The following is an 11659-nucleotide window of genomic DNA, read 5'->3' on the forward strand; positions in this document are numbered from 1 at the left end:
AACAGGAGCGCCTGATTTCTCTAACATCACAGGTATTGCCACAAAAGAGTCTATTCTTGCAAACGAGAGCTTCCACCTTCAGCTGAAAGCTGGAATCCCCAACCGAGGCTCTGGTTTAGATCCACGTCCCGCGATGACACAGAGCGAGGGAAGCGAAATACTGAGTGACACCCCAGCTTGCAGAGGTTCTTGGCAGTCTGCCCCGTGACGCTAGGTAGGCAATAAAATCCTGCTGTCGGGAGGGAGCTGCTGCTGTCGGAGACGCCAGCTCTCTGGGTTAGTGGCATCCTGCCCTTTGGGTACCTCGGTCCTGGGGTGTATGCAGCAGTACATAAATGTAAAATAAAAAGGAAAACCATTCATTTGAGACAACTCTTGAATACGGTTGGAAAGGGCAGCCAGTTCTAAAGGCTGCATAGCTGAGTTCGAGCTGCTCTGTAAAATCAAAACAGGAACTGAGCAGACTGTCCCTGCCAGCCGCACTTAGTGAAGACAAAAATGGGGTTTTTCTCAACCAGACAAAACTTTTTCTATATTTTTTAATGTTCTGCTGGTACTTCTGGAATTATTGGGCAGAGCTGTGATGGATTTCAAGCAAGGGGAAACCTGTCAGTGGTAGGGTGGAATCATATCAAGAAGAGTGTGAGCCCTTTTTCACTTTCTTTTGAGACTTACGTGACTGTAGCATGACTGCATCAGGCGTAGGAAAGCACATTTATTTGGTCAGAAGAAAGGGAAATCATTTGGCTCTGGAGATAGGGAGAGCTTTTTGAATCAGAAGACGCAAGGATGAATTGACAGGACATGCACCGTGTGCTCATCCTCGGAAGTATTTTTCATCTTCTACAGGAAAAACGGGTATTGTCATTTGCCTGCAGCAAGAAATTTAGTTGTTCCTTCAGGACTTGCCATTGAGTGCTGATGGTATGAACATAATGATAGCTTCTAGACCAGAGATCCCAATTTATAAATCTCCCTGAGGGCCCTCTATCATTAGAGGAGCAAGTTAAAAAAAAAAAAAGGAATCGCAGGTTTTTTCTTGTCCGGTACCAGGAAATAGTTTCTGTTCAGCTGGTGGCGATTGCAGCGTGGATCAGCTCTTTGCTGATGCAGCTCCGTGGATCTCGCTGCCGACAGAGTCCTCCCCTTTCCCCTGCTATGACAGCTTATTTCTGTTTTATTTTCCTGAACGGCGAGGTCAGGCGAGTGCTATCACCAGAGCAAGGGAAGAAGTTGTGAACTATGTGGCTTCAGCTGCGCCGTCCAGCTGCACCCCCTGCCTAGGTGGGGACCAGGCTGGGGGAGGAGGTTGAGCCCTGCATGAGGAGCTGAGGTTTTTCCCTGCAGGTAACCAAAACAAACTCTGGTTACTTCAAACCCTACCCTGCCTGTGCAGGGTCGTCCCCAGTGCAGTTAATCTGTTAAATGGGGCATTCCCCAAGGTGAAACTGCGTTCCTTAACGAAGGGCGAGTACCCCACCAGGGGAACAATCCTGTCCCTTGGAGCTGCTGAGCGGCTCGGAGCCAGAAGGGTGGTGCTGCCCAGACACAAGGTATTTCATCCCTGTGATGATACAGCTCTCATTAACCCGTTGGGAATCTTGCTGAATGACTATGAATGATTGCTCTTGCAATAACCAGGCGTATTATTTATAATAAGGTTGTTTGGTGGCAGCCCGTCATGGGGTGAGATCACAGCGATGCATCCCTGAAACTGGAGCCCAGTGGAAAGCTTCAGCCTGCGCAGACTCTTGGACAGTGCTAAAATCTGTTGTATTTGGACTTTGAGCAGAAAGCACCTCTTGTTTTTGATCCCTTTCTGCCTTTCCTAGGGAGAAATGCAGGCAGTGGAGATGCAGTTTAATGTATGCATCCGTCAGAGAGGCAAGGTGAAAAAAAAAAAGGCTTGTGCTGCGAGCAGGAGGCAGAGGTCTGGAGCTGCAGCCTTGAACTCCTCGGAAGAAGAAGGGCAAGCGGTTGCAGACAGTATTTGTCTGGTTCAGCGGTGACGTTACCGGTCGCTGTCTACGTGCCGCGGTCCTTCACCGCTGCCCAGAGAGTGACAGCACGGTGGCACGTGGAGAAATGCAGCACTGGCAAAGGACATGGGAAGTGCTGATTGACCTTGTGCTTGGCGGAGAGGGAGAGGGAAGCATCAGCGGTGCTGGTGAGCTGCTCAAGGGTTGGGAAATCCGGGGCACAGCAGACTGGATAAATCCCAACGATTGAAATCGGTGAATTTAACCATGGCATGTCGGATAGGTGGCTATCCGACACATAGATCCATTTTAAAACTAAATCTATTTTTAAAATAAGTTTCAAGCTGGTGTTGCTTTTGTACTTTACAGTTATTTTCCAAAACAGAGGGCTTTTTCTCATTTGTTGGGTAAGACTGTAGGCTCGTTTGTTTTGAGTAAATGTAACCTTGCTGTTGAAATTGGTATTAGCTTTAGTTATAAGGTTAACTTTGGTTCTAACTAGAGGATCACTGTATGCATTTGAAGCAGGTGTATCATTTTAATAGGTGCCTATTCAATTGTAATACTGCTTTTTATTTTTAAAAAGGTGAAATGACATTTGAATAGCTGTGATTTTTGGCAAATTGTATTTGGGTGGAAATGAAATTCAACCAAGATGTTTTTCTTGCATGCTCAACCACATTCTGCACTGCCTGGATGGGAACACTCGTCCAAACACGTCTTGTAGTTGAGAGATATATTAAACCACAGTAAGTATTGTAGTTGGACTGATTTCCTTCCAGGCACCACAATGTCTTTCAAAATTTGAGAGATATGAGGCCTTGTTCTTTCACCTTTTTTCAAGCCAGAGAAATACTGAAAGCAAAAATGGAGCTTTCCTGTGTTTTGGGACATTTGAGACACCCAGGAAGGAGTTTCCCTGAAGAAGCTGGGTGCTCCAGGCCAGCTCCTGGTCGTGACTCCCAGCACTGCAGTCCTCTACCCTTTAGTTGAAAACATTTTCAGCAAAAAAAAAAATATTTTAAAGAAATGCATCTCGCATGAAAGAAAATAGCCTGGAGTTTTTAATCAGACCTTTGCCGTTGACCAAGGAACAAACCTCTCTTGTGCTGCGGGCTTCATCTGTGGGCATGTGTCTGTTGCTTTAGCAGTGGTGTCTGTCCCCCAGCTCCAAAATGACGCTGGTAACGCTTAGACCTTACTCTACACATGGCGGTGAGGAGCCGGGGAAGTAACAAGGACAGGCCAGGTCCTGCTGCCGAGCTACCAGAGTCCTCCTGCAGCTTCTGCCAGGTCTGTGCAAGACGTCTGGGGCTGGCGGGCGTTGTGTGCAATGCACGAGAGGTACGGCGTTAAGGTATGTAAATAATGAGACCCATTTCGTTAGCTTCACCGGTGTTTATTCCTCATCGGGCTGGGCCAGGAGCAGCTGCTGGTGGAGTGGTTTCATCCATGGGGTAGGAAGGGGTCGGGAAGTGCCGGAGCATGCGGAGCTTGCCGAGCAGGTCTGGCGTTTCTGAGCCTCGGGGCTGGAACGTGGACAGGCTGAGCAGCGAGTTAGTCATTGCGGTCAACCAGGTTGCGGTTGGTCGTATGTAAACCTTTCCCCAGTGAGAAGTCCCAAACAAAGAGCTTCGGCACCCAAGTCTCCTTATTTACCTATCTTAATCCTGTACCTCCTGTGCTTCACTCACGAGCAGCACCTTGGTCACTCGCTTACGTGGAGAGACGAACAGAAGCAAAGTTGTTCTTGTGCTCGACTTGGCAGTTAGCCATGCGGGGTAAGGAAATGAAAACCCCGCAGCCGTGGACACAGTGAGGTTTTGTCAGCTTTCAGGGGTGTGCAGGTTCTTGAATCGCTTCCTTCCTCTTATGGGCTTTTCTCATTAAACTCGGTGTTATTTATGAGCATTTTTAAAGCTCTTGTGTTAGAGAGGCCAGGCCAGAGATTGTGCTTACTTACAAAAGGCTGTGCAAAGCCAGGCTGGGGAACCCTGCTCTGCAAACGTTTGTTGCTCAGACAGGGCTGGGGCTTGTGGCCTTGAGCTCAGTCCCCTCTTTGGCCATGGGCTCCTTTGCGAGTCCTACCAGTCTCGACTCCTTTTGCCAGAGATTCCCCATCCCGCTGCAGGCACGCAAGGAAGCTGGTGATGGTTTTGCATGTTGAGGGCTGTGCCCATACCATGGTCCAGCACTTGCTGCTGTAGCACTGGTAGAGCTGTTGTCTTAACTTCCAGGCTTGTCCGTACCAGCTCGCTACTATAAAATATCCATCCTCTTGCTTTTGTTACCTTACTCTTTTCTGCTTCTTCCCTCTCTCTGCTGGAACACCATCTTAGCCCTCGTCTGCCAAACAAGCCCTCTTATTCCTGCCTCTTTCTCCACCATGGTCTGGCTTCTGCTCGGCTGTCTCGGGAGTTCGTCTCCTGCTTGATGCCGGCACAGGAGGGCAGGAGGTGGAGGTAAAGCACGAGATAAATTAGCGACCGAGTTAGCAGAGAAGGGAACAGAGCAGCAGAGTATTTGCTGGTGTTTGTAGCACAGCTCTCTGAAGTCTTGGAGCCTTTGAGATGTTTTACATGTGGTTTTGGGTTAGTAGAAGAGATTGATATTGGGCTTTACTCATCTTGAGCTAACAAGTCGCCATACAAGTATATACGTGAGGGTTTTTTTCCATGAGCTGTAATAGTCCATACCATTTCACTAGCTGCTTTTGCTCTGGGCATTGGGAACTCTGCAAAATCCAGGACAGCAGGGCTTGTGCAGGGTAATCCAGACACAGTGGACAGCATGGGCAGGGGTCCAGGCACACCTAAGCTGACCAGGACAGAGGCAAGGCTCTCCAAAAGTGGTCCTGCCATTGCCAGGCTGGACCAAGTTTTGAAAGCAGTTTGACTGGGTGTTTGCAGCACAATTTTAAATTGGGAAGCTCAGGCAGAGCAGACTTGCCCCTGCACCCGAGGCATGCAGCGCTGTGAGCTGACCACACGCTAAATGTTTGAGAGTCCCAGTCGTCGTGCAGGCAGGCACACACAGCGAGCAGCTGGGTGGTCAAGCTGGTTTTGAAAAAATCTTGTGACAGCATTTGTGGCAGTTGAGTATGCTTTTGTTTAAAAAGAAAAAAAAAAGAAATCCTGCTTGCTTATGCATCTTGCATAGTGCCCAATTGCTCTCTTACTTTTTTTTTTTTAATGTGTCAGGAATTCTGCTTTCTAAATTCCCAGCAAGTTGTATTTACTAGGTGTGAGAGCTCTGGGCCTAGAGGGAGTGGCAAGGCACTGTTGGGAATCGTGAAAACCCTAAATGCAAACAACATTTTTGTTAATAAGCTGCCTAGACATGAAAGGGTGGTGAAGCTTTTTGTAGAGAAGTGCGGAGGAGAAGAGAAGGGCTTCTAGGATGACCTGGAGAGTAGAGGACCTGCTGTGCCAGCTTGTTTGTCCCAGCAAAATGAATCTCAAATGGGAAAATCTTGCTGAAGTGGGGAAAACGGGCAGTTCTGCACAAGCTAAGATGGGCATAGACTGGTGTGAGTCAGGTTAGCCTGGAAATTAGGGAAAAAAAGCCCTGAATCAACAGGAAGAAGTAATCAGACGAAAGACCTGTGTCATTCAGAAGAGGATAAAATACTGTATAGCGTCTGCAGGAGTGAGAAGTGGAATCAGAGATGCAAGAAGCCCCTTCCAAGCCTCGCGCCGTATGGCTGAAGAAGGCTCTTTAGAGGATATAAACGTCAGCAGGTATAGCAGAGCTGGTGGAAGTGAACCTGCAGAGATTTAAAGAAGATGAGCCCATATGAGCCTCTAGGTTATAGTGAAGGTGACTGGCTCTGAGCGTAAGCCGAAGGTACGTGATGGCTGGCCAAGAAGAAAAGTGTGTGGGGATTTAACCTGTAAGCCGGTCATCGGTTCAGAGGAAGAGCTAAGGAAGAGGAAGCGGGTGGCCGCATTGCCCAGCTTTTAGTTCTGCAGAATAATTGCAATCCAGGACTCAGGTTGAGCCTTCGTGGCTGTGCTCGGGGTGTCCTGGGATCAGACGGGGGATGTGGGATCGGTGATTCCCAGCTGTTAGGGGCAGCGTGTTATCTGAAGCAGGGCCATGGGTGAGCATTTTCTGCCCTGAGCAGCTGGGGGAAGCAGATCTGGGTTTGAAACTTGTGTGCACAGTTGAATAGTGAGTTGATTTGTGTAAACACGTGGTTCCATGGACCTGGGTGTTCTCTGTTAGCAATCTGGAAACAACCTGCTCTTGGGCTGTAATACTGTTTTATCTTTGCTCGGTTGACCACTCATGGCGGCTTATGAGGCTGGAAAACTGGATTCAGAAGTTTGAATTCAAGAGACAGGCTGCTGTCCTGTTTGCAAATGGAAATTGTCCAACTTTCAGCCCTCGGTTACTGCTGGGCTGGCGGAGCTGTTCTACAGTGAATCATCTGGACTGTGCAGTTGGTGGTGGATGGTGCTGATCTTCCCTCCTTCCCCTTTTCTCTCTTTTTAGGTAGGGGACCATAAATTCAGCGCTCACCGGATCGTGCTGGCAGCTTCTATCCCGTACTTCCACGCCATGTTCACCAACGACATGATGGAGTGCAAGCAGGATGAGATTGTCATGCAGGGGATGGATCCCAGGTAAGGTCCCAAGACATGCGAGTGAGTGCTCTGTGGGCCTCGGCATTGTGCGTGCAAGGCTTGAAAGCCTACCCTCTGCATGAATGGCGCTAGAAAAGGTTTTTCTGTTAGTAGGATCCCCTGTTAGGTTAACTGTTAATAAATTCTGCTCTTTCTCCCCCTTGTTTAGTGCACTTGAGGCTCTGATCAACTTTGCCTACAATGGTCACCTGGCAATAGATCAGCAGAATGTCCAGTCTCTGCTGATGGGGGCAAGTTTCCTTCAGCTGCAGAACATCAAAGACGCTTGCTGCACTTTCCTCAGAGAGAGGTAGGGGGTTGTATTTCGGCTGTGCTTACTGCTCCCCAACAGCAGCAAGGTTTTAGTCATCTGTGTCTGGCTTGGGAGGAAGTGGGATGTCTCCTGCCAGCGTGATAAGGAGGTCTGCATCTCCCAAGACTCGTCATTCTCATGGCTTATAAAATAACTTATCTGGCTTATGAGATGCTACAGCTGGGACACGATATAAGGCCTTGGCCAGCCATGGGAGTTAATACCCAGAACAAAACTGAGCGAACATTTCCCTTTTTAAGAGTTAGCTAGCTGGTTACCCATCACAGTGGTGCGTGACTGCCTCTACCGCTAACAAACCCATCCTCGCAGTAATTACCTTTTCTGCTGTTACGTGTGTAAGAGGGAAGGAACAAAGGGACTCTGCCAAGGAGCTGGACGGGAAGCTGTGGCAGAACCTTGAATTGGTCCCAGGCTTTTCAATTCCCTCGCTGGTGTTTGGCTGCAAGTCTGTTCCAGCAGCATGATCTGGAAACGGAAAAGCTGGGCTGTTCTTTGGAAACGTACCACACACATCTTCAGATTGTGCCAGGGAGTCTTACGTGTTTAATTCCCCCTCCCTTCCCCAGCTTGCTTTCTCTGCAGCTGTTCAGTGTATTCCGTGGTATGACATTAAACATACCTGCCAAATACATGGAACATCTCAGCCAGTTGTTTTTCTTTGCTTTTAAATAGAGGTATCCTAAACCCATGGATGGGGAGAAAAAATGTTTAAGATGTCTCGATTTTCAGTCCCATGTGCATCCTGACTTTCTGCAGTTTGTTTAAAATTAAGTTATGTAAGATTACAGAGTATTCATTTTTCTTGCAAAAACATTTTATTTGAGGTACCGGATATGACACTGAGCTGGAAGAAGATGGTTTGATTTTTGAGTCCCTGCTAGCTTTAAGTGGTTGTATCTATATCTAGATTAAGCGCAGTGATTTGGTTTCTCAGATTTAGCTGCTAGTTCTCCCAAATTTACCAGGAGCAACTGAGTGTCCTAAATTATATCCTGTCACTTTTGATTAGTAACAAGAAAATTGGTGGACTCTGACCATCCTGAAGAGCTGGAGCATGCAGGCTGAGCTCTCGTTCTTAAATGGAATTAAGATTTGGGATATTTTTAGGCTGCTGTGCACAGACAGGTCCATAGTGCTGCAACCGAGCTCTGTTTGAGCCCTGAGAGCCATCCTCGCGTGAAGGTCCCCCCCATCAGTGCTCTGTATTTGCTCTTAGCACAGTACAGGGCAGTAACTGCGGGTGCTTTCCCCAAAGTAGACACAAGCGTTGTCACATCCTCGCGTACATCTGGACACCACTGTCAACAGCTGAGCCTGGTTTTTGCAGACCATTAGACACTGAAACCATCAGAGCCCAAGGTATTTTCTCCATATAGGTAGTATTTAGTTTAGTATCTGATGATTAGCGTCACAAAACAACACAACTATTGGCTCTTGTTGAACGGTGACATGCCTGTACTGGGCAGGGCTTCTTGTTTGGACAGGAGCATCCAGGACACATACCTGTTTCTGTAGAACACGTGACTGTAATGAACATCATCTTCTCCAGCTTCTTCATGCCACTGAGCAGCTTTGTGCAGTGGCTGTTTAGCTGTGTGGAGAGAGGCTCGGATCTGCAGCACTACTTCTCACTGTCTGACCTCCAGTTGCAAAAGCATCTTTGGTGATAAAGCCTCCTTAATCTTAGGAAATGGCTTTATGAAGCTGTAACAGATGCTGTTCTGTAGTACTTAGAAAAAATGTAAGATGAAAAACAGACCGATGGTCGGTATTTGCGCAATGTGCTTGAATCCAGCTTTGCCCAATACTGGAGTTAAAAACAAAAAAGAAGCTGCTAGATGCACAGCCCAGGCACCCCAAGATGTGGGAGGGAGGGATTGCTGTGCAGAGCCTCACGCTTCCCCTCCACTGACAACCTGCAGCCTTCACGCAGAGCCAGCAGAGTCTGTCCAGTGGCTCCTTGGCAGGTCTCAGGAGAGATTTGTAAGTTGTGGTTTCCATCCTCTGGCCCTGCTGTGGATTCACCTTCAGATCTCTGTGTAGATACATTCATCAGTAAGCTGGAACCTGCCATCATTGAAGAAGACACAGCTGTGGCTTTCACTGCATCACGTATCCTCTGAGGCTTGCATTGCTTCACTGAACCTGTTCGTAATTCTTTCTACCCTTCCATTAAACTGACGTTACTTTTGCTCTCCTTTTCCCCCCTTTCCCAGGCTTCACCCTAAGAACTGTCTGGGAGTGCGGCAGTTTGCAGAGACGATGATGTGTGCAGTGCTCTACGACGCTGCCAACAGCTTCATTCATCAGCACTTTGTGGAGGTATCCATGTCCGAAGAGTTCCTGGCACTGCCTTTTGAAGACGTCCTGGAGCTCGTTTCTAGGGATGAGCTCAACGTGAAGTCTGAAGAGCAGGTGTGTACCTGGCGTAGGCCTCGGAAGAGGTTTTTTGGAGGGTTTTTGGTTGCTTGGGAGTGGAATGGGATATGACCCTATTCCTGGTCTGAATGAAGATGTCCTGGCACAGTGGGGAGACTAAGAGGTGCTAGACAGAGCTATGATGACTCCCTGCGCCCCACTTCTTGTCAGTGCTGCCTATGTTACGTTGCTCTGAGAAATGCCCGGTAGAGTTTCTCGGACCATAGATTTTGCAAAACATTGTTTTGAGGTGTTTTGATTCATCAGTGACAGAGGTGGAACCTGGTGGGTCCTGAGGATCTTCTGCTGTGCCCCTTGTGTCAGTAAGCTGCTGGTCCTGGGGAAGAGAGGCTGAGGGTGTGAGCAGTGGCAGGGAGCCCTTCCTCACAGAGCTCATGTTCAAGTCCAAAGGAGTGCTTTTGAGGTGTAAAGAATTTGCTGCGAGTCCTGCAGCATTTTATAACAAATGTTCCACTGAATTTGCCATCAAGGGGCTCCTCTGGACTGTCCTGTTTCTAGAAAAAAACAGAAAACAGGGCTGAGCCACCTTAGGATGTTTCAATAGCCTTGAGAATCTGTCGGTGCTGGGCTGACAGTCTGCAGGAGAAACAGAATCTGTCCTCGAGCCAGGAAATCTGTCCTGCTCTTTCTGAGGAGGTTACTAAGGAGATGACAAATGAAAAGCAGACCTACAGCTATCTCCATGTAGGGTAAGAGTGCTTCGCTAATCAGGCTGTCTGAAATGCCCCTGAAATGGGAAGGTGGGGGAACCTGCTTCACATTCCAGCCACGTTGCTGTATCGTACCACAAATTTGTCTCTTGCTGTTTTTTTCCAAGTGGATCCTTTGTGGAGCAGGTAGGAGTCCAAAGAGTCTGTCCCTGGTGACGTTTCCTCGTGCCCTGACAGCTGCCAGCCCCCAATTCAGAAATGGCAGTATTTTAGTGCAGTGCAGCCTATCTGCTGGTCATAAAGCACCTTGTAGAGTGGAAGGTAGTTTTAAGCTCACCATGGTGCTGTTGAAGAAGTACTTGTGCACTGAAAGCCTCAGGAGAGGCGATGTGAGAGACTCCAGACCTCCACCGTAAAAGAAGGACTTCATAGTTTTGTTCTGGTCAGTGGTACTGTTGGACTTTTCTCTACAACCACAGGAGGGCAGCTGTCCTGCAAGGTGGTGGCCATGACCACAGTGACCAGTTCTCCTGCAGCTTCTGGGAGACTGGGTTTGTGATCTCCCTGAGCTGAACCTGTGAACAGAGAAGAGGCTGCAGGGTGCGATGTTGGCCATGGAGTGTGAGCCCTGGTCAGTGCTGAGGACGCTGTGCTCAGCGGGAGTTCTGCCTTGGGCAACAGTGATGGGACTTGAATGTAGTCATCTGGGTGTAAGCGCAAGAGTGTAGGACAACCCAGCTCAGGCTTTAACTGTGAGTGTCCTGTGAACCAAGGAGTACGTGTCTCCAATTAAACTAGTCACCAGGCTCCTTTTGTAGTCTGGAGTCATCCAAAACAGGGCAGGTGAACTGTGCTCCGAAGAGGTCTGCCTCTCCAGTGTCTGCGAAGGGAGCCTAGAGAGGCCAGCTCAGCTCTAGACATCTATTGTGTAGCTATCCGAATTTAACAGATGGATCCCTCTCATCAAAACTGTCTTCTGGTTTTCATAGAGCAGCACCATTCTCTTTTCTTCTTCCCCAGTTTGCTGATTTTTGACACTACATAAACAAGGTTTTGCATTCTGTCCCACCCCCTCTAACAAAAGTCTCTTCCCAGCTCCCTCATCTCCCTGCAAACGTTCGTACTAAACATACCATCCCATGGGACAATAGATCAGTATTATTGCAGACTAAGTCAGAGGCAGAGAAAGCAAGGCCAAAGCCAAGCCACCCGAGCATCGCGTGACAGGAGAGCCCTCTGGTGCAATGTAGAGCATTGCCGTTCTGTCCTGAAACTATGTCATCCAAGATCAGGGGAAGATCATTGTCAATATGTTGTTTCCTTTCCATCAGACAACTGGCAGCAGTAGGAACTTGCAAAAAAAAGAACCCAAAACTCCAACATCCCATCCCTCTCTTCGTAGGTGTTTGAAGCTGCGTTAGCTTGGATACGGTATGACCGAGACCAGAGAGAGTCGTTCCTCCCCGAGCTCCTGTCCAAAATCCGCCTACCCCTTTGTCGACCTCAGTTTCTCACTGACCGTGTGCAGCAAGATGACCTGGTCCGCTGCTGCCACAAATGCAGGTGAGGCTTGGACGTGGGGTTAGAAAACCACACAAGGGATGGTGGGTTTCAGTGGGATGGAGGTAG

The 11659-nt window shown here is 48.4% G+C and overlaps 1 protein-coding gene across 1 annotated transcript in view; it reads left to right on the forward strand.

The window, feature by feature from the left end:
- Positions 1 to 3188: 3188 nt before the first annotated feature.
- The window catches only part of LOC104074445 (kelch-like protein 18), a gene marked incomplete at its 3' end in the record, with an annotated part of 8837 nt that continues 366 nt past the window's right edge, over positions 3189 to 11659 (forward strand). Inside the window, exons 1-5 of the mRNA XM_009574561.1 lie at positions 3189 to 3323; positions 6477 to 6607; positions 6777 to 6917; positions 9158 to 9356; positions 11433 to 11593. Of these exons, the coding sequence (XP_009572856.1) occupies positions 3189 to 3323; positions 6477 to 6607; positions 6777 to 6917; positions 9158 to 9356; positions 11433 to 11593 (767 nt within the window). The remainder of the gene's footprint in view (positions 3324 to 6476; positions 6608 to 6776; positions 6918 to 9157; positions 9357 to 11432; positions 11594 to 11659) is intronic.

This window comes from Fulmarus glacialis, unplaced genomic scaffold (assembly GCF_000690835.1).
Source record: "Fulmarus glacialis isolate BGI_N327 unplaced genomic scaffold, ASM69083v1 scaffold16490, whole genome shotgun sequence".
NCBI lineage: Eukaryota > Metazoa > Chordata > Aves > Procellariiformes > Procellariidae > Fulmarus > Fulmarus glacialis.